The sequence below is a fragment of the Siniperca chuatsi genome, linkage group LG16, assembly GCF_020085105.1.
Source record: "Siniperca chuatsi isolate FFG_IHB_CAS linkage group LG16, ASM2008510v1, whole genome shotgun sequence".
NCBI lineage: Eukaryota > Metazoa > Chordata > Actinopteri > Centrarchiformes > Sinipercidae > Siniperca > Siniperca chuatsi.
In genome coordinates, this window is record NC_058057.1 from 12481529 (window position 1) to 12502880 (window position 21352).

The window sequence follows — 21352 nt, forward strand, 5'->3', positions numbered from 1 at the left end:
TATATTATACTAGACCATTAGCCCATCTTTTTGTTGGCAGGTTTGTTAATGTTTTTATCTCTTATTTATTAAATGTTTGAGTCACCGACAGTCTACTTTACAACCTGTACGAATGTCTGTCTGTTGGTTTGTCACGCTGTCTGTGGCTCAAGCTGTCTGTGGCTCAAGCTGTCTGTGGCTCACGCTGTCTGTGGCTCACGCTGTCTGTGGCTCACGCTGTCTGTGGCTCACGCTGTCTGTTACAGCAACATGAACCACAGTTGTGACTACAGTTTTATGTCAGCAGGGGTCATAAGTGCACTGCAGGAGGCAAATCCCTAAACCCTTGATTTTTAAATTGCAATGTATTACAGACATAGTCAGTGACAGAGAAAATATTACTACATTAATTCATATTACTTGGAGGTTAAATAATATATATAAATAATTTAATAAATTATGACATATTTTACACTTATTTAATTGTTTTAATATATTGTTGAATTCCATTATTGTTATTATTATTATTAGTAGTTGTTGTTAAGGATTGCATACAATAATACAAGCAAAGACATTGTAGAAGAGGTTTAAAAGGAAACATTTTATACATACAGCAGTGGTGGAATGCACATTTCCCCAGTACAATTCTGAAGTACTTGTACTTTAGTTGAGTATTTATATTTTTCTGCTATTTTATACTTCAACTCCACTAGAGTTCAGAGGGAACTTACTTCCCTACATTTAGATGAAAGTTCCTTTAACTTAGATACTTTAAGTACATTTTGATGATAATACTTTAGTACTTTTATTTTAGTAAGCTTTTGAATTCAGGAATTTTACTTGTAGTATTTTTATATTTAAGTATTGCTACTTTTACTTAAGTAAAGGATCTGAATACTTATTATTTATTCTTTCTATTTTATTAAAATACAGTATGTTGTTGTGTCCAATAGGCAGTTTCCTGTAAGAAAATAGGTCCGGTAAGTAGGCTAAATTAAGCAAATTACAACAGCGCGAGCCCATTGGCTCGTGCTCCAAGCTCCGCCTGAGCTGACCTAGCGCGTGACGGCCAAGGAAGCCCGAGTGTTACACACTGACCTAACGGCCGGTGCTGCGCGTGCTGACGTTCCTTGTCTGTCTCAGGAGTTTGTTTGGGAAGTTTACCTGGCTGTCGCTGATGGAGACCAGACAACAAGGTGAGTCAGTGTCGGTTCATGTTGAAAACAACTCTTTATTTTTCAGACAGAACAAACAGCCGCTGCGTTTCTCTGTTGTTTGCTGTTGATCTGAAAATGAGCTGAATGAAGGCTGCACTGACTGCACACGTCACTGTTTTGAGGTTGAATGAATTAAAAGCAAATCGTATAAATCAGAAAATACTGGGAAAGTAAACAAAAAACAAACAAAAACGGGAGTCACTTACGGTGCAATATTTTGGAGTGATAACAAAACCTAACTCATGATTTATTGCTTTCTGTTGCTGCATGTTGCTGAATTATAGCCGACTGTTTAAACTGTCGTGTCATTTTTTGTGCAGGACAGTAAAATGTTGTGATTTTTATTTACAAACTTACCAGTTGCTGCTTTCCTGGCCAGCTCTTTGTGAAGAGATGTGTAATGTAATGAAATGCCATTAGTGCTGGTTCAAGAAGCAAATAATATCCAGACATGAAGCTTCAGACATGCACAGATGTACAGTTGGCCAGTGTGCTGTAGGTTTGTGTTACTGTTTATTCAAGACATCATGGAAACTCCAGACCAAATTAGGTCCTGCAGCTGGATACTGTGTTTTGGCTCAGAGGCTATCCGGTGGTTTAATACATGAACTTGCGGGTATTTCTGGTATTTGATCAGCAAATTGACAGTTTTCTATTGATATCTGAAATCAATTTAACCACCCTTTTATCCACACAGAGTTTGTTTCCAGCATCTTCACTTGCTTTGAAACATAAAAAAACCATAAGCTATGTATGTAGCCTTTTACACCCAGATATTGGTGAGAGCTTTAGTCCAAAATTAGTTTGTTGTTAAATTCAAATGTGAGTCCATTCTCACTAAGTGCTGAGTAAAAACCACTGCTTTAGATGTCAGCAGAGAGCTCGTTTCAAGTAAAGAGGCCATCATTTTAATTCATTCATAAAAGATTCTGTAAAGTCTACAGCGCAAATAGTGTTTATAGTAATAAGAGTGCCAGGTACTTATATCTTTTTGCCTTTTCTGGCTTTGAAGAATATATAACTGTTTCATGCTGTTGTATTTTGTTCTACCGTTTGTAGCGTTAATATAGTGTGTAATATTTGTGCTGTTTTAGGGCTGACGGTGGTACAGGTGGTAAATTAACATTTTTCAGGCACCTTGCTATTTGATTCACTGTTTACTGAGGAATGGGAATTTGAATGTTAAAAATGAGGTAGGAACTAATCAAGTAGGGCAATGACTCCCACTGACGGCACGGAAGTGGGATGAATGTACTATTTGTTTATACAGGTAGTTAATTGCATTCCAGGTCTGAATACGACGTATGGCTGGGAGTCAGGCAGGGCAAGCTTAAATTTATTTTCAGCATTGTTGCTGTTTGGCCATACTGCAGGCAACTTGGCCTCTGATTTGGTTTCAGTTGATTTTGCAGCCATATGACCATCCCCAGGCCTCTGATTTAGCATAGCCACATGACCAGTGGGCCAAATGTAAGTCTTGTGACCAAAGGTATTCCACTGCAGGCGAAAGGAAGAGGGGAGAGAAACAGAGAAATGAGAGAAAATGTATATATTTGTTAGATATTCTTCCAGTCAGATTGAGCTAATGAGTGCTATTTTATCTGTGGTTATCATATGAGAAAAAAGGCCCACAAAGTCACTCACCACCAGCTTTGATCTGCTAAAATGATGCTTTATCATCAGAAGGGTTTTGGTAGGTGCCGCTAAATGTGGCCCACTGAAATAATCCTTCAAGATCTTAAGAAAACTAAGGTTCTTTGGAGTCCGAAACATGGTGTTTCTTTCTAATTAATGTGAATGTAAACTTGACACTTGAGTGATTTCGTCACTGAGTATGCCACCCGTCATGCTTGTTTTCCACTGAAATCTATGACCTTTTCTTCTTCTCGGTTTACAGAGAAGTCAGTTTTACCACAAGTCAAAATGTGGAACCAAAAGGAAATCACTGTTGGTGAAACAACAGTGGCCTCATGCTGGTCTGCTTCCTGCTTCTTCCTGTAACGAAACAGACCTTGCTATTATCAAGTTACTGACAGGGCCGGGATGGACACTGGTCCCTCAACAGGGGTGGTGTGTGTGTGTGTGTGTGTGTGTGTGTGTTTGTGCATGTGTATATAACCCGTTTTCTTGTCTCCTCTCGCCCTGCTGCCTTGCTCTGCTGCAGAGTTGTACTCTAGTGTTCTGAGTGAAGCAGTCGTGGACTGGGGCAGCATGGGTCCTGGAGAGGAATGGGTTAACTCAGCCAAACACGAGGGAGAGCAGGGTAAGACTCAAAAAAAAAAAAACCCAACGTAAATCCACACTGAATCACAGGGTGCACACAGATCACATCACAGGAGGTGATGTCAAAGCATGTGCATTTTGCCTGTGACATCAGCTGTTGAATGCGAGAGTGACATCACTGACTGGGGTGCTGGAAAAAGTGCAGCATGTTTGACAGTTTATTTATATATTAAAATCAGTGCAGCAGCAGCAGTTTTCTTCCTTATGTGATTCAGTGTTGATTTAACTGCTAATAGTCAGGAGAGTGGGTGAGTGTGGTCTGGGTGGGTAAATTTAATTTAGACGACTTGAAAGACAGCAAGGCGTGGTACATATCACTTTTAAATATAGTGTTTTATCTGTGAATTAGGGATAATTAATTCTTTATATATGGTGCCATAAATTGACGCTTTAGGAATGACTTAACACAGGGTCTAAGGAGGACCGTCACTGAAGCAGGGCTGCAACTCACAAATAGTTAAATTACTGATTAATCTGCCCATTTTATTTTCTCTATCAATCATTTTGTCTATAAAAAGCCAGAAAATTGTGGAAAAAGTGTCATCACAATTTCCCAGAGCCCAAGGAGACATATTGAAACAACTCTAAAACATGAGAGACGAGAGAGAGATATTGGCATTTTTACTTGACTCAAAAGATAATTGATTATCAAAATAGTTTTCGATTAATTTCCTGTTGATCGACTAATTGACTAATCACTTCAGCTTTACTCTGAAAAAACATTCAGGTTTGGCCTTGACCAAAATACAGTAAATCTAAATACAGCTTGATATTTGATACTCCTTTAATGGCACATAATCCTTTAATGGCAGTCTTGCTTTGTCATTAAATGCAAAAATCTGCTGTGGGGCCCCTACTGACACCCACCTCCTGCCCTCTATGAAATGTGTATACCCTAGAGTACAGTGCACTCAGTAACTGACAGTTTGATTGAACAAAATCTTGCTATGATTTTCCATCATATGAGCACAATATAAAGTTAAATAATCTGAAGCTCTTAAAGTTAGATTTTGACACAGGATCCCTCTACCAGACAGCTACAAAATTAGCTAATAATGCAGAACTAGCCTTAGTTGATATTGTACTTTTGTACAAACTGACATGTCACGAATCTGCGGTCCCCAGTTGGGAGTCCAGCCTGGATTAGAGGGAAAGTATAATATATGATTGGCACAATCCAGACACAGTGTGTATACAAGCAAATGTAAAGAGATAGACAAGAAAAGAAGGTGCAACAACAAAGACTTTTAGTGCCACATAGAATAAAATCAGCATATTGTAGCTGTGGGAGTTGATAGGGTTTTTTCCTCAGTACTAAATGATTCATTTATTACTTTTCCAAGAGCTGAGACTTCTCAATTTTAAAACTCACTAACAAGGTGGCACTCTGTTCTGTTAACAGAAACTTCCTGTATGCTAAAATCTCAAGGCCAGTTTCACATGGCTCACAATCAGACTCTGCATTTTTATTTTTTTTTGTCAGTTAAGCTAAAACGTCATTAAAAGACTTGCGAAATTAGATGAATCAAGCACTTTTTGTTTTACGTTCTGTTTTCAGTCTGAAATGTACTCAACTGTATCCTTGCTCAGGTTTGAATCAGGGTATGTTTTACCCATAGACTGTATAAAGCCCTCTGGAGAGGAGTTGGTTAAAAGGAGCTCATATGGTGAAGACTTTGCTCCAGTGGCCCATCATGGGGAAAATCTGACAGAATGGGGTAAAACTTCACCATCAGGGGACGATCAGTGGGGTCAGACATCAATGTCCCACTCTGACAACTGGGTCATGTCCACCACTTGGGATATGCAACTGGACAGCACAGGTGAAGAGGGTTATAGACTAGAGCCTGTAGAATAGACAATCTTTCACTTTGGTTGAACATTTACTACTTTTAATCCTATAGCCACACTATGGCTATACTGCCACTGAGGACACTGACAAAGTCCTTTGTGTTTTATCATGTAATTTGTGGGTTTTAGCAGCTTAGAGGAATTAAATGCAAAATAAAAAAACAACCAAGAAACACGTGGGTATATTATAGGCAGATTCAGGTATTCTTAGACTTGATATTTTTAATTTTGACTACTTTTAGGCCAACCAATAAATAAGTAAAAAAGGATTTAGTATTTCCCCACCAGGATGTTAGTCTCGTCAGTGTGGATTGGGCTTTAAACCGAGATGTAGACCACTTTGGGCCTAAATGAAACAAAAAAAATACAGTAAATAAATATATAAATAAAATTCGGTCTCCATAGATGACCTATATGTGGACAAATGAATAAATCAATCACAGTAGTTACACATTTTAATTTCCAGGTCTGTTGGAAATGCTTTTCAGTGCAGCACCACAGCCTTTGCCCTCTCTTAAATATACGAAACTAGTTATACTCCATATTACAATTAGTATTGTCTGTCGGTCCAGTAATTGATGTTGAGACCTGAGATGGGAAAAAAGCAGAAATTGTTATTATCAGTAGTTGTTACAGATTCTGGGTCACCTAATCATCAATTAATTCAATCATCAATGATGACTGTACCATTAAATCATTATGTTAAATGTTGTTGCAAAGTGAAATGTTGCCTTAAAATGTAGTTCTCACCCTTACTGCCCTAGAACATGATTAGCTACTCCAAAAAGTATACACAGTTGATATACATGAAGTATAAAAGTTGCCAGTTCACACTGCTTTAAAAGGTTGCCTGTGTAACAGCATTGATCCACCCCCTAGTTTAGTAGAGAGTCAGAGCTTACTTTGTATCTAACCGATTTCATGCAGTGAACCATGGCTGGGATCATTAACTTATACGTTTCGGCACACATCGCAGAGAATTGGCAGTGTATCACAGTACAAATGACAGGGACAATCTTTCAAAACCAACATAATTTTTTGTGTGTGTAATTATATTTAAAATTTGACCACAAGATATTTTAAGATATTTCTCACAAACAATTCTTACATACATCTTTCAGACACTTTTAGAAACTCAAATAACACAGACACAACCTGTTCTGAATTGTAACTGGCAAAAATGTCTTCATGTCGTGCAGTTTTCTACAGTTATATTTTCCTTTCAGTTCAGCAAGAACTGAGTTAGCTAAAAAGAATCCTACGTTTGCTAAAAAAAAATCTGTTAGTTAAACCTTCATTTTGCTAAAAGGACATCTGCCTTAGCTAAAAGGAAACTTGCGTTTGCCATAATGAAACCTGCATTAGCTAAAAAGAAATCTACGTTTGATAAAAGGAAACCTGCGTTAGCTAAAAAGAAATCTACGTTTGATAAAAGGAAACCTGCGTTAGCTAAAAAGAAATCTACGTTTGCTAAAAGGAAACTTGCGTTTGCTAAAACGAAACCTGCATTAGCTAAAAAGAGTCCTGCATTTGCTAAAAAGAAAAACCGGGATTCGCTAAAAGGAAACCTGCGTTTGCTAAAAGGAAACCTACATTAGCTAAAAAGAAAAACCTGAATTTGCTAAAAGGAAACCATTTGCAACATGCTACTTATCTTAATTACCAGTATGCTAAATTTAGCACTAATATGGTCATTACCTTTTTAAAGGAATATAATCATTAGCAGTTTAGAAAAAGCCTAATAGTGTGAACATTACTTAACAAAACTAATTTAAGTGGAGATGATTATTGTTGTGTTGTGGATGTGTGAGTTCTTAGCGTGTTGCATCCACCACTCTAGTGCATTTTAGTGCTTTATGTTTAAGTAAATGAATGAAACAGTTATTGTTGCAATTGCCTTTCCTCATTTAATACTGAACTTTCACTGGTAGGAAATATTTAAATTAGTACTCTTCCTGGCATTTTTAGGGTCTTCTCATGGCTGTGTGAGCATGAGAAAAGAGTCTGTCTGAGTTCTCCATGCACTTAGACAGACATGAAAAGTTTCTATCTGAGCCACAGGGGTTTAAAAATCTGATTGTCCTGCTGCTGTGTGATGATGGCAGGTATAACTCCCTACTATAGAAAGGCCTGCCTTGTACTGGTGCAAGCTGTACTTGGGTTCAGAGCTGTAAGCTACACTTGTGTAAACTGTGTGTGTGTGTGTTTGCTGCATGTAGTGCTGAGCCCTTTTTTAACTGTAGATTTTAAAGCATTGAACTGTTAACAGAATTTTGTTATAGTAACTATTTTAGTCAGTGGACATAGATAGTTTTTATCAGTCTTTACTAAACTTACTCTGTCCTCACCTGTCTTATAATGCTTCCACATTAAGAGAGAAGACACCTCACAGCAGGTACGGTAATCCTTTTCATTTTCATTCTGTCAAAACTGTATTTTTTTTTTTAGATACAGTTTACATGCAAAACCTTCACATGTCCTGTACAATCATAATGACATAAATACCTGCATGTATTTGCATTTCTGGGGTTGTGTGTACACGGTCGTCCTGCTGTTGTCTAATGCTGTGTGGGACCTGTCTGTCCTGATTTGCCCTACAGCAATACAAAGCTAATCAGACAGAAACAGTTTAATGTGTAAATCGGTTGTTCGCATTTTATTTTTATTTTTCTTTCTCCATGTTTTTAAAAAAAAAAAAAATTGTGTTGGATTGTTGCTTTCATTTAAAGTCACAGCTTCCACCTCCTCTCTTTTTTCATTCCCGCAAATACACATTAAAATAATACCGTCATCATGACTTTGTTCAATCAGGTATGCAGAATATTTCAAGTTATGAAGAAAAACTTAATGATGTGTTCAATATATTTCTGCTGCATCATATATGAGTCAGCTGACAGTAGCTCTGCCTGAATGCAAAGTTTAATTCATAGAGACACTTGACATTATTGTTTTTTTTTGGAAGTGCATGTAGTGGTTTAGTTTAAGATCAGCATCTAAAGAGCGTGTGCTGGTGTGGCAGTGTAATTATGCGTATAAGACATTGTGCGGTTTCCAGAAGTAAGTACAATGTGCAAGTAGTATAATGAGGTGTTTCTCTGTGAGGCAGAAAAAGACATTATCTTCTAAAGACTGTTTTCTAAATCTGTGAAAGAAGGTGTTTTCTAAAATAAAACTGACTTGCAGAATTTCTGAAGCCCACAATCTTTATTTTTTTGGGAATATTTTTTAATGAAGTGTTTTAATAAATATGTATTTATGCCTATGATTTCATAAACTGCCATACTCTTTAAAAAAAATATTGGGAATAGGTGCCAAGTAAAAGATTTATTTGTACTGTAAACTGCTAAAGTCCAATATTGCAACTTTAAATTCAGTCTGTCCTCAGAAACATCTTGTTTGTTTGTGTGTGTGGCAGTCTGTAGTGTCCGCCAGCAGAGTTAAAGCAAGATAATCGTCACTTAATCCAGATTAGAGCACTAGAGGCTGCAGCCGCAGATTACATAACTGTCAGACAGAGACGCAGTCAGGCATGGAGACAGACAGATATGTGGACTCAGACATAGAGGCTGTCAGACAGTTTGCAGCACACAGACAAAACAACAAAACAGGCGAAAGGACAGAGATACATTTTTAGAAATACAGGGATCTTAATTAGGAGAAACAAAGCAGTCCAATAAAAATTACATGACATTCATTACTTTTTGTCCAAAGCATCTTAGAAAAAATACATCTGTAGGAACAAGAACTTGTTCAAGAATTTGACACGTTTGATTCCAGGAGCAGCTGCACATTTTTCAGGGTTTTACAGTGCCTTGCTGTAAATGATGGAATCCAATTCGACATATTTAAAAAAGACAAACACATCAATGAATATATTACAAGAGAGTTTTTCATCTGCGGGAGCTCAGTTTCAGAGCAATTGGTTCAAATGTTGAACTGGTTGTGTCAGATAAGTATCAAGGAAATCTCCAGAGAGACCAATGTCTTTTTAAAAAACAAATTATTACTTTCATTCACAGGTCATTCTTTCTCTCTCTTTTCTTAATGTTTGTGTGTCTCCTTCACTGTTTTACAGGTCACACAGAGGTTTTAATGAACATTTCCCTGTGTGTGTGTGTGTGTGTGTGTGTATGTTTCATTCAGGTTTTCTGGACTCTGAGCCATTGAGAGAGGCTGATGAAGATTTGATGTCGGGTGCCAACTTAAACAACTCCATCATGACGGAGGAGGAGAGAGAGGAGATTCAGCAAGAATTAGCTAAAGTATGGGCGTCACACATGCACGTTCTCAAGCACACACTTAGAAAGAACAAGAAGTGTTGATAGTATGAAGACAGCTGAGGGACGAGTGCCTGTTAAGTAGCTCTTTGTCTTTTTTGTGTATGTCCAGCTGGAAGAGGAGATCAGTACGTTGAAGCAGGTGTTGTCGTCGAAAGAGAAGCAGCATGCAGACCTCAGACAGAAACTGGGCATCACTCCTCTGAGCGAGCTCAAAAACAACTTCAGTAGAGGCTGGCATGACATGCAGACCTCCACCGCGTACGTTTGCAGGTTCAATTGAGTTCAAGTGAAGGAGAGAAAGTGTCTGTGTTTGTGTTGAAAGGCTTTTTTTCTGTTTGCTGTCAACATAGATGCACTTTGCAGACTCACACACACAAAGAGCAGGTAGTTCTTATACAGCATAAAACCTCCAAACTGAGTGTCTGTTATAAACACAGATATCAGAAACCCAATTAAAAAAGACATAATCCTCCGCTCCTGGCTGCACAGCGTGTGTGTGTGTGTTTGTTATCTTTGTTGTGCTCACTGTAACAGACATCATAAACCTGATTAAAAAAACAAATCAGGTGGCTTTTCAGTGCTAAAGGCTACACAATTAGCTGAACATGTCCCGTCCAGTCACTGGAAATGATAATGTTTTTTTAATTTTCTTGACTCCTACATACCAATCAAATTCAACCTTCTCTCCCACAGCCATGGCAATCATATCTTAAATGTTGCCTGATTATTCAGATAAAAAAACCTGATTTTTACTGAATTATCAGCAGTTTGCCTTTTAGTGTGCAGAGAAATAACCTAATTTCCTCATTAGAGCTGTGAGCTCTTACCCAGAGACCAAGAGACAGAGAGGAGCAAGGGGATAGTCTCGAGAGGCCTCCCCTCTTATCCAGTTACACTTCAACCTGAAGATTACTTTACACACACAGTTGCCGTCCTCATGTATAATGAACCAGTGTGACCACAGGGGTGTAAGATCATAGAGAAACTGAGCAACACAGATGTGTTGAACACAGGAAAAACATAAATACAGCTCAAATTTATGTCATCAAAAAAACCTGATGTAATTTTAAAGCGTGATCAGGAGCAATAAGGTGATGTTGACCAGTAATTTGCACAGATAAACTGTGTGATTCACAGTAAAGGACTGTGGCTCTGTGTGTGCACCAGTGTCCTATAAGTGTAAAGCAGTGTACCCGCGAGGAAATGTATTTGTAGTAGAAAAACTTTGAAAGGCCAGGCTGTTTAAAATGAAACCACCAGATGTAAGTAAGTAAGTGATAATTAAGATGATGACAAAGCATTTTGAAAAAAGTTATGTGGGTTTTACTACCTGTGATTAGGATGGTGATTAGTTAAAATGTATGTGAATAGTCATAATGGCCAAATCACCCACTTTGATTTGATGATCCCATTTGTTCTATCTGCCTCTGAAAGACAACTTTATTATAGGTTTGTGTGTGTGTGTGTTCATGTTTATGTGTTTGTCCCAATCATATGCATCTGTATACATTTGTAAGCATGTGTGAATAATGTATTAATTTAAGCAAGAGAGTTCATGTATGTAGCAAACAGTAATGACATTTTTAAATGCACCTTCTTCGTGTCTCAGCTATAAGAAGACATCAGAGACACTGTCCACAGCAGGACAGAGAACCACAGCAGCCTTCAGCACACTGGGCAGCGCCATCACCAGGAAGTTCGGGGACATGAGGTACTTAATGATGTCATATCTTAGTATTTAGGGACGTTTGCTGCTCACCTGCCAACCAGCTGTGACCAATGTCAGCAGTCTGTCTGTGTTTATTGATAACATATGCAAATAGTGTAGTGAAGTTGGAAATGTGTCTTGTGCAGCCATGGCTGTGTGTCTTTGCACATCATAAAAGTCCATCATCAACACATTTACATATCCAAACCTATCATAAACCACTCTACCCTTTCAACACTGATGCATTTCCACTGTTATCCAATTCACAGACAAATTTTTATTTGTGCTTATCCATCCCTGTCTCTCAGCAAGCAGAGTTTTGACTCTTGCTCTATCCAGTTCAGGGGAAATTGAGATTATGTAAGCCCACATTAAGCTGCTTTCTGTGGGAGCTGAAGGGCCAGAGGCAAAGTCTGTCCTCCTCAGTCACTTTCTTCTGTCCCTTTGCCTCTCTGTCACTCGCTGAAACTCGTCTGCATGGTTCTGCGTGAAATAAATGGAGCATTTGTGTGTATGACGACGAGAGAGAGCTAGAGAATGTGGGCCTTGTGTGACTTTATGTGTGGGAGAGAGCGCATCTTGCAGAAAGTGTGTCCAGTATGTGCGGGAGAAAGCACAAGAAAAGCTTTCTAAGGTCAGGGAACAAAGCTGTCCACATACAGGTTATGTTGGTTCATTTAAGCAGAAGGAGAGTTCACTGTAACTCAAGACAGTTACTGTGTAATGCCATTAAATAAAACAAATTGGATTTTAAAAAAGATCAAGAAACTGCAGAATTAAAGACACCTAATGTTGTATTCGTAACACTTGGAGAAAAAAAATGTATTTGCAACTTTGATACCATTACTTTGACAAAAAAGAGAAAAAGGTTTTAAAAATGCCTCCTGTAGAGACTGTAATGTGTTGACAGTAGCTAAACTATATATAATGGGGTGTTGGTAGTTCTGGGTACACTGTAGCTTATTATGTTTTTGGAATATAAAGTGCAGAAAGGAAAACAATGCTTTATCTTTGGTCATTCCAGCATGGTTGGTCTAGAGTTACTGTTCCCTCGGAGGTATGTTCCTGTGGTTTATGGCTCATGTTGTGCATAGTTTTTGGTTTGTGTGCACATACAGTCAGCATGTTTGTATTTTTTGCTGTGGATGTGTTTGAAGTGTGTTCTTCAGGCAGAAATATTTAACCATTTTGTGACCATGTGATTAAAACTCATTGCCAACACTGTTAATTCTGTCATATTTCTCTTTCAACAACTAACTCTTTAATCTTATACCTGCTCTGCTGTGTGTGTGTGTGTGTGTGTGTGTGTGTGTGTGTGTGATCACATAGATATTTGGTTTGTGTACAAAATGTTTGCTAATCATCGACTCTCTCGATACATTGACTTAGGGTTTCCTTTAAGCGTGAGTTTGGATAAGATTGTGTTTTTGTGTGTTTATGTTTACCTTTAGTAGAACATTTTCATTTAGTCAGCTTGTCTGTGTTCAGATGAGATTAAGGATAATTCAGTACAATCTGGTTCCCACAGTTGTTGACTCCTGTCCTCCAGTTGACTTCCCCTAACAGAAATGAGGTTGTTGAAAACAATATTAATACCAGTGGCAGTTTACCTTTCATAGTGAAGTTGTTTGTATTAATAACATAAATGTTCTACCAAAGTGAATCTGAAAGAGTGTGCGATTGTAAAGTTAATAAAAGCTGTCTTAAAATGTTTTCCCTCTTCCTCCATGCTCCCCAAGGTCCAACTCTATAGGGTAAGAATTGCACAGCTGATTATGTCACATTAGTTGTCCCTACAGTAACTAAGGAGTCTGAGGCAGTGAGTCTTAAGTCAATAGATCTCGTCAGCTGATAGCACTAACTGGCTGGTACAACAGTCAGTTGAGTCTGGTTGTGTCAATGCTGCTGCCACACTGGACTGCAGCGCTCAGTCAGGTGGTTCTTGTCTCAGCTCAGAATCAGATCTAATTGATTTTGGTCTCTGATAAGGCAAACAAATTGTCTCAATGAATCATGTGAACAAGGTGTCATGAACTGTCCTGCCCTAGTTGCAGGGAAGTGCTAAAGCTACGCCAGTGCAGGCAGCGACTGATTTAAGACCATACAAGCTTTTTCCCTTTTGAGCAGTTATTGATTTTATTGAACCGATTTATTGAAAATAGATTCAATTAATTGTGAGTTGCAGCCCTATGGTATGATATAATACCATAGATGCAATATCCTGCCCTTTTCTCTCCATTTCATCCTCTAATAAAGGCTCTGGGACTGACTGATGAGCACAATATCAAAAGAAAACAAAAACAATGATTTCTCCAGCTAACTCTGTGGACCAATTCAGCACTGTGTGTGTGTGTGTGTGTGTGTGTGTGTGTGTGTGTGTGTGTGTGTGTGTGTGTGTGTGTGTAACCTGTGCTAATCATTAACTCCTCTCTCACCACGCTCTCTGGGGACAGCTACTCTATCAAACACTCTATGAGCATGCCCGCAATGAGGTAACCACGCTTTGCTTTTGTGTGTTTGTGAGAGTCAGTTTATGTGTTTTTTCCCCCCCTAATCTTTGTCATTTTTGACACAAACTTACACTCATTTAAATAAATATAACATTGCTCCAACACCTGGTAGAATGCAAAAGCAAAGTGTTTGTGTCCCTTCCCTTGACATTTATTTAGTTAATGGCTGAGTGGTGATAAGTTCATTCTGATACTAAGAAACCTGTAAAAAATAAAATACCAGAGATGTTTTCCCATGGCATTGACACCTGGTTACACACCATACTCTTGTTTTCAGTGCCTTCTACTACCGTAGTTCACTTAAGCACATATATGCCATTACAGTAAACACTTTATATTATATAGAAAACGTATCCCAGAGTGTCTATCCCAAATAACCTGGTTATAATCGTATTGTATCGGTCACAATGCAACACATGTAAATACAATAGTTTTAGCAGAAAAGGACATTAGTGACTTTACCCATATTATTGTTTCAGAAAATAGTTTAGCAAATAATTTTGTGCAGTCGTTCTAAAAAAACAAAAGTAGAATGTCTTTCCTTTCTTTTCTTTACAGAAACTCGCCCAGTTTCAAGTCTTTTGAGGAGAAAGTTGAGAATACAGTGTCCACTATCAAGGTAAACAGTGTGTGTGTGTGTGTAAGAGAGAGAGAGTTTGAATTATTAAGTGATAATAGACCAAAATATGTTAGCTTCTAAATAGACACACTTATTTAAAGTGAGTAAAAAATGTCATGTAGAGTGTATTTTGAAAGCATCAATTCCATATTTCTAAACTAGTATCAAAGAAACAAGCTTATTTAATATACTGTAACTGCATGTCATCTAACTAACTTTTTGTCAGTCCTAGTGACAGAAATATTGACAGTCACACTAATTAATAACATGTGAACTATGCTTTGTTATAATCTATAGGGAAAGCCACACAGACAAACTGGTCAGGTTGCTGGCTCTGAACGTTATAAGATGTCAGTGAAGCAGAGAGAACAGAACACTATAATCTGGGTGTAATTGCTAGCTTACACTCTGACTCTTACAGCCTGTTGGTTATTTATATTCACACTGATCCTGATACAGCCTTAGCAGTAGCAAACTTCCATCCTTTGTCTATACTTTGCGATAGCCACTGTAAAGATTTATGGTGCTACGGTGTGTACAGACAGGTTAGAAACAGAAATACTAAATTGCTGCCGACTTCTCTCCTATTTTATGACTTTCAGTTTTAACATAATTTCAAGGATAACAGGGTCCTCTAAAGAAGATCAAACACTTCTTAAGTTCATTTTGGCTTTGGTTATGGGCTCTTCATCCTCTGATGTGCTCACTGCCAGTGTCTGATAGTGGAAGTCTTTGTAAAAGTCTGCCCCCCTGAGTCTGTTCTGCAGCACAACAGCAGTGCAGCGACGCTGTAAAGAGGGAGGAGAGGAGTTATTCAGTGATGACAGCACATTTTATGTTGATGCGTTTTTCCCAGACAAAGGTTGGTGGTTCAGAGACCGGAGGCAGCTTTGAGGAAGTCCTCTCCTCTGCAGCCAACGCCAGCTCCCAGGACACGCCCACTAACAACTTGACGGACAGCTCTGATAGGCCGTGTTAGAGCTGCATCCACACCATGAGGCAGGACTTAAAACCAGGAACTCTTATCACTGCTGTATCGCAGCACATATGTACTCAACGCTCTGTCTCCTAACACTTGGATGGAATTTCCTGCAACCCTAAATGCTTAGACTTGATAGAATATAACAAATGTCACCTGCCCTCCTCCAGTGGCCTCCAAACCATGTTAAACCACAGATGTTGATCAGACGGGGTTGAAGGGGAGAAGGAGCCAAGCCTTTAGTTAAAAAATAATGAATTGAAAGGAGGCTGAGCAGATTCCAAGTCAGCTCCAGGAGGCAGATGGAATCAAAACCTTGTATTTCTTCTGTCGCTTAAGTTGAGCGTATCTTGGTTTGGCTCATGTAGTTACCCTGTCATCCTGAGAACTCAGCTGTCAAATCACAAGAGGTTATGAATTCCTTCTTTTGCTTATGTAAATTCGACATAAGTGGAAACAGCCATGTTGGTGCAGTATCAAAACTCTACATCACTACCACTTATAACTTTCATACCAAAAAATACAAAACTACATTTTTAGGTTATTGTTAGAAATGTTTGATTAAAAAAATACATTTTATGTTACATTTTCAACTACCTAGTACTTTTTTTACTAAAACATTTCAAAATGTGTATAGAACCCTGTCAAGTTGTATAAATGATTTTACACTAAAACAGAATATCTTGCTGTTATGATTTTGTTTTGGCACCTAAAAATGATCTGTTGTGGGCTAACTTTGCAAATGCAGCCAGTCAAACTACCTTTTGAAAATCCCAGCTGTTATAGTTTGGATTGGGGCCTATTTGAATGCTGGATCCTACTCGTACTGGCAAGCATATTTAGTCTGTGCATTCACACTATAGGACAAAGTAGTCTATAGGAAGAAATGAAACACGATATATTTGCCGTGTGCTGTGAAATATGGGCACACTGGGTTTTTTCCATGTGTAAATATAACAGTGGAGGATAATTTGGTTTTTCTCTTGGCTGCCTAGAAATATGAAGTCACACAGAATCTGATTGATGCTGGAGATTAAAAAACACCACAGCTGAACTGTTGCACCTCAGATTAGTGCTGAAGGTAAAAAGATTTTAACCTGTAGAGATCCAGGTAATGTTAAAAAAAAGTTGACAGTTTTTCTACATCACCTGCTCTAAAACCTTTTACGTCTGAGTCATTTAGGATAGAAAATCTGATGCCTAATGCTATGTAAGTGATACAGGATATATAACATTAACATAACATCACACTGTAGCTGCAGCAGAGCTGTAATACAATCCTTGACTGTAACGTGACCCTGAAATCCAAGACACGCTGTTACTTGCTCTGCTGTGGCACTGATCTGATTTTTAACTTCCTTTAGCAAAGCTAACCTGTTTAATGCTGAAAGAAAGTACGGAGTTACACAAGAATTCCACAAAAAATGATGAAAAATCTTATTATATGGTCTCTGCAGCTGCTGCATAACTTTGCAATCAAAGTAACGTTCTGTTTTCGACATAATCTGTTTTGTGTTTCGTTTCTCTCATATCGTCTTTCACGTCATTTTATTTTCTTTGCTGTGATTTGAGAAGATGCCTCCGGATCATTTCATGCTCAACGCAGTCTGTCCATGAGATGTATTTGTTAAAATTCATGTCAACAATCAAGTGCTGAAAGATCTTGTGTAGCAAGAAAAGATTGTCAGGTCTGACCTATTACAGAATAACTGAGGTAATGCATGTTCTGTCATTGGAAATTAATTACAGTATACATTTTACATTTGTATATTGTGTTGAAATCATATTGTACTCAGCACCAGTTAAAAGACCTTTTTCTTTTTAACAAAATATTTTACTAAAACATAACACCCAGAGACATAACAGTGACATTCAAATGAAGTGATGTTTAACATCTGTATTCAAACAGCATTAGAAATATCTGTTATTATATTATTCCGCTGATGTATTGATATTAAAGATTGTTTAAACCAAACTAAATATCACAGATGACTGTTTTTACAATAAACACTGAAAACTGTGACTGAACCTGTTGATAAAACAACCAAACAAACTATAGTAGATATATAATAATAAAAATATAATAATGTGCAACTGAATGCAACATAATGAAAATAATATCCACATCATGTCAACAACACTGTATTCCTGAGTATGCTATTACCAAAAAAAATGTATATTACTAACATGTTCTGTATATTGCACAGTAACACCATCAGAAAATGCATTAACAGTTTTTTTTTCTGATGGTGCTGCACCATTGTTACATTTTTTTATGCATTATGCAACACTATAATGCAATATCTTTATCTATATATAGAGATATATATAGATATATAAACAAACATGTCAAAATGTAATAAAATGTATCGGTGGATTGGAAACATACAATAAAGCCTGTTGATGTAAAGAAATCTTGGTATAGAAGTTTCTCTCTACATTAGCAAGTCAACAAGCAGTGTAATGTAAGTGATAATGTAAGAACATTATCTGGGGATTTATACAGGTTTTATTACATTTCCATCCCATTTATGAGGACATTTAATTATTTTTTGACAAGTTATTGCATTTGTATATTATCTGGCAGTTTCTGCATTAACAGTTGTCAGAATGTATTTATTATAGATGGTGACACTGTACTTTCCAAGATACATTGAGGTAAAACAGAAAAGATAGTACGCCAAAATAGCTGCATGCACACAGAAGACATCCATGTGCCATCATCCTCAGTTCTATTGCAGCAAATGCCTCATGAATGAGGAGCTGTAGAAGACCGTTTTCCACTCGCTCACATGCCTGATCCTGTGATCCGGCGTTTGTGCATCCTTGTACACACACACACACACACATTTTGTGTTACACTCCGGTATCTCTGTCCCTCCACTAAGGAGTCAGAAGGAGGTGTGTGTAGTCGTACGTGGCTGCGAAGATGCTGAGTTCCCAGAATTCTTTGTTTCATCCGTTTTAGCCATGTGGCGTCCTCTCTCCTCGTTCAAAGAGCTGACGAGCCGGAGCACGTCTGGGTGGTGGAAACGAGCTGAGAGAGAACAATGCAAGTCAAGGCGACTTGCTTCAAAATCAGCGAAATATACATTTGCCTGTTTAGTCTGAGTGACGCGCACAAAAAAAGTCTACACAACATGTCAAAATTAGTTTTTAAAATGACAACCCATTAAATCAAACTATTGTTTGGAAACATTAATCTATGGTCAATTAAATTAGAGCCACAACTATGGATTACTGACTGTTTTATTAATCAAATAACTATTTCAAATATAATAAGAAAACTCCTTGGTTGCATATGTATACACTGAATAAATTATGTATAAAGAAACGTGTGGCATCAGGCGATCTCTGATGCTAAAAACGTGAGCAACTTCAGTGATGAGATCCAGTGAAGAAGAGAGAAACAGACATGAAATGGAGAAGAAGACAGTGACTGATTCAGAAAGCAAAAGAGAGAGACGGATTGGAGACTCACCGTTGGCGGAGTCAAAGAACTCCTGCAGTCTCCCCGGCGTTCCCTCCAGCTCCTCGTACTCATGAGCCTGCAGGATCATCTCCAGGAGGTCAAACTCTTTCACCAACCTGGCCTCCGGACTGCTCTGGGTCTCATATTCCTGCAGACAAGACAAACATGTCTTCCACAAAAAAAAAAAACATTCACGTAATTATAAAGGGACACGACCGGGCCGTGAAGTGTCGTACCTCCCACAGTCCATAAACCTCCCGTCTGAGTCCCTCCGGCAGAAGACCTGTTAGATGTCTCATCGCTTCCTGAGACAGAGGGTGAGGAGGAGAAATTACAAAATCTAAACACAGCAATGGCTTCATTTCTAACCCTCATCATCATCATCATCATCACCACCAGATTTGGTTTTAAAAAGACAAACAGAAATACAATCTAGGATAACACATAAACAGTAAAACAGACACGTATCAGGAAGCCTGAACAGACTGTTTAGATGTAATGTGAGCGACACTGGTCACTCGCCTCTTCTCGCCTGTGTTTCTCTGCTTTACTGATGTTGTCTGATGGAGTAATATCTCCCACAATGCACTCTGCCATGTCGTGAACCAGAGCCAGCTTCATACATCTAAAGACAAGTGAGAGGAAAAAATGCATGAGCACGATGAAGTAAGTGTTTTGGAACCATTTTTGCAACTAAATATTTGGACTACGCTGCATAAGCAAAGTGGAAATCTGATGGATATTTCAGCTTTTTGAATGTTATTAAATAACTGTTCATTTCAATAGTCTAGGAGGAGGTTGACATGAAATAGGAGGAGATGAGCTGCTGTTTGTGTAGATACTAGATAATAACTGAAATTTCATTTTGGGGTGAGCTACTCAAATGTTGCTTCTAGGTGTGTGTGCGAGTGTGTGAAATACCTGTCCTTGTCCACTGTGGGGTCAGTGATGGTCAGAGACATCATGGCCATGCGGTACATGTGGTCTGATACACTCTCTGGTTTCTTCACGTTCTTGTACACCCAGCCGGTCCGCGGGACCCTCTGCGGGAAACGTCAAAACCGCAACACACAACTCATCAGTGGCACAGGAGAGGGAGAGGAAAAACCTAAAATCTGTCTCATGACTTATTTCACCAGCTTAGTGAGACACTTTGTGTTTGTACTGACTTCTCTGCACAAAGTCATTGATCAATATTGTTTGACTGCGCGTTTTCCCTTTAGTCTTAAATGTTGTCATAACTAGGCTTAAATTAGATTTTTAAATTAATCTTATAAGATATTTTAAAGCAAAAATTCACTTGGTCTTTTATGATAGTAAACTGGATTTCTTTAGGTTTTGCACTGTTGGTCGGACAAAACAAGATATTTGAAAACGTCACCATGAGCTCTGGGAGCTTGTGATGGAGACCAAACGATTAATCAGTTAATTAATCACTTAATCAATAGATTCATCTATCCATCTCTCTAGATTAATCAATAATGAAAATATTTGTTGGTAGCAGCCCTAGAGGGAAAACACTGCCACTGCTAGGAACATGTGAAATTAAAAATCAACATTGTCATTTAATCTCACTTCCACTTTAATGAAATTATTTGTAATGTAAATTACTTAAAATGTAATATTTAGCATCACTACACAGAGCCAATACGGAATATTGTCAACTGTATATACCTGTATATATCTGTATAAAGCACACACGAATAATAAAGCATTTCAGCTTATTTAAACAGTGAGTACAACGGCTTAATTAATTCATAAATGGACAATATTGCAAGAAACCAATGATAACGATAATTATTCTGCCCAGGGAGCATGTCTTTGACCCTACAAGGAACTTGTAAGACAGTCATAATGTTTAATCAAATAGGCAATGTGCCTAACACTGCATTGACAAGGCACTGTTTTCTCTTTCTTGCTCTCAAGTTGTAATGAGATGGGTGTGTGTACAGGGAGAGAATGATGAGCTGCACTTTAGTTAGGACAAAACGTCCGCCTTACTGTGCTAACACCAGCTGCACGAACAAAACAGCACTTTGAACAAGCTAACGTTACAGAATGAGCGTCGAAACACCCAGTCCCTAAAATCCGGCTTAAGAAAATTTGTTCATTTTTGACCAGGGACCAAATTGCCTGAAAAGTATCCTGAGTTTGGGGAGAAGTCTTACTTTGAGCTGTCCGATAAATTTCATAAATTGCAGCATATTGCTCATTCCGGCTGCTGTCTCCATGGTGGCCGCCATTGCTGCCCGCCGACCCGGATACACAATGTTCGGTAATGTAGTATGCCAAGGCAGCCGCTAGGTGGCAGCATAAACAACACAACGGGCCTGGGTGACAAGCTGTAGATACTAAACTTAAATCTTCTGCCTTGTTAGTGGATTTTTTTTATTGTGGTGTTTTAATGTTTGCATCGAAAAAGTAATATGCTTGATACCATGTTGTACTTGCTTT

General features: G+C 38.2%; 2 protein-coding genes across 14 annotated transcripts; one reads left to right on the forward strand and one right to left on the reverse strand.

The window, feature by feature from the left end:
- Window positions 1-988: 988 nt before the first annotated feature.
- Window positions 989-17836, forward strand: tpd52l1 (tpd52 like 1). 12 transcript variants are annotated; one of them, XM_044169317.1, is made up of 12 exons: window positions 989-1175; window positions 3361-3459; window positions 5099-5302; window positions 7705-7725; window positions 9474-9592; window positions 9720-9880; window positions 11220-11321; window positions 12343-12375; window positions 13058-13072; window positions 13772-13810; window positions 14387-14447; window positions 15304-17836. In XM_044169317.1, the coding sequence occupies exons 1-12, from the start codon at window positions 1157-1159 to the stop codon at window positions 15424-15426; spliced, it is 996 nt and encodes a 331-aa protein (XP_044025252.1). In that variant the 5' UTR covers window positions 989-1156; the 3' UTR covers window positions 15427-17836. The 12 variants fall into 12 exon arrangements, with proteins under 12 accessions (XP_044025252.1, XP_044025255.1, XP_044025257.1 ...); XM_044169318.1 differs by having other exon boundaries at window positions 992-1175; window positions 9720-9868; XM_044169320.1 differs by lacking the exon at window positions 12343-12375 and having other exon boundaries at window positions 990-1175.
- Window positions 17239-21221, reverse strand: hddc2 (HD domain containing 2). 2 transcript variants are annotated; one of them, XM_044169333.1, is made up of 6 exons: window positions 21067-21221; window positions 19820-19941; window positions 19421-19523; window positions 19135-19203; window positions 18908-19046; window positions 17239-18463 (listed from the first exon to the last, which is right to left on the reverse strand). In XM_044169333.1, exons 1-6 carry the CDS (start codon window positions 21139-21141, stop codon window positions 18318-18320), a joined length of 654 nt encoding a protein of 217 aa, XP_044025268.1. In that variant the 5' UTR covers window positions 21142-21221; the 3' UTR covers window positions 17239-18317. The 2 variants fall into 2 exon arrangements, with proteins under 2 accessions (XP_044025268.1, XP_044025267.1); XM_044169332.1 differs by having other exon boundaries at window positions 17239-18496.
- Between the last annotated feature and the right edge of the window lie 131 nt (window positions 21222-21352).

Excerpts from the sequence above, each read along its gene's own strand:
- tpd52l1 (XM_044169317.1), top strand. Across the intron at positions 3,460-5,098 it reads CAAACACGAGGGAGAGCAGG|ACTGTATAAAGCCCTCTGGA; the intron begins GTAAGACTCAAA and ends TTTTACCCATAG. Across the intron at positions 9,881-11,219 it reads TCCACCGCGTACGTTTGCAG|CTATAAGAAGACATCAGAGA; the intron begins GTTCAATTGAGT and ends TTCGTGTCTCAG.
- hddc2 (XM_044169332.1), bottom strand. The coding sequence starts at position 21,141 with ATGGCGGCCACCATGGAGACAGCAGCCGGAATGAGCAATATGCTGCAA. Across the intron at positions 19,524-19,819 it reads CCCACAGTGGACAAGGACAG|ATGTATGAAGCTGGCTCTGG; the intron begins GTATTTCACACA and ends ACTTGTCTTTAG. Across the intron at positions 19,047-19,134 it reads AGGTTTATGGACTGTGGGAG|GAATATGAGACCCAGAGCAG; the intron begins GTACGACACTTC and ends TCTTGTCTGCAG.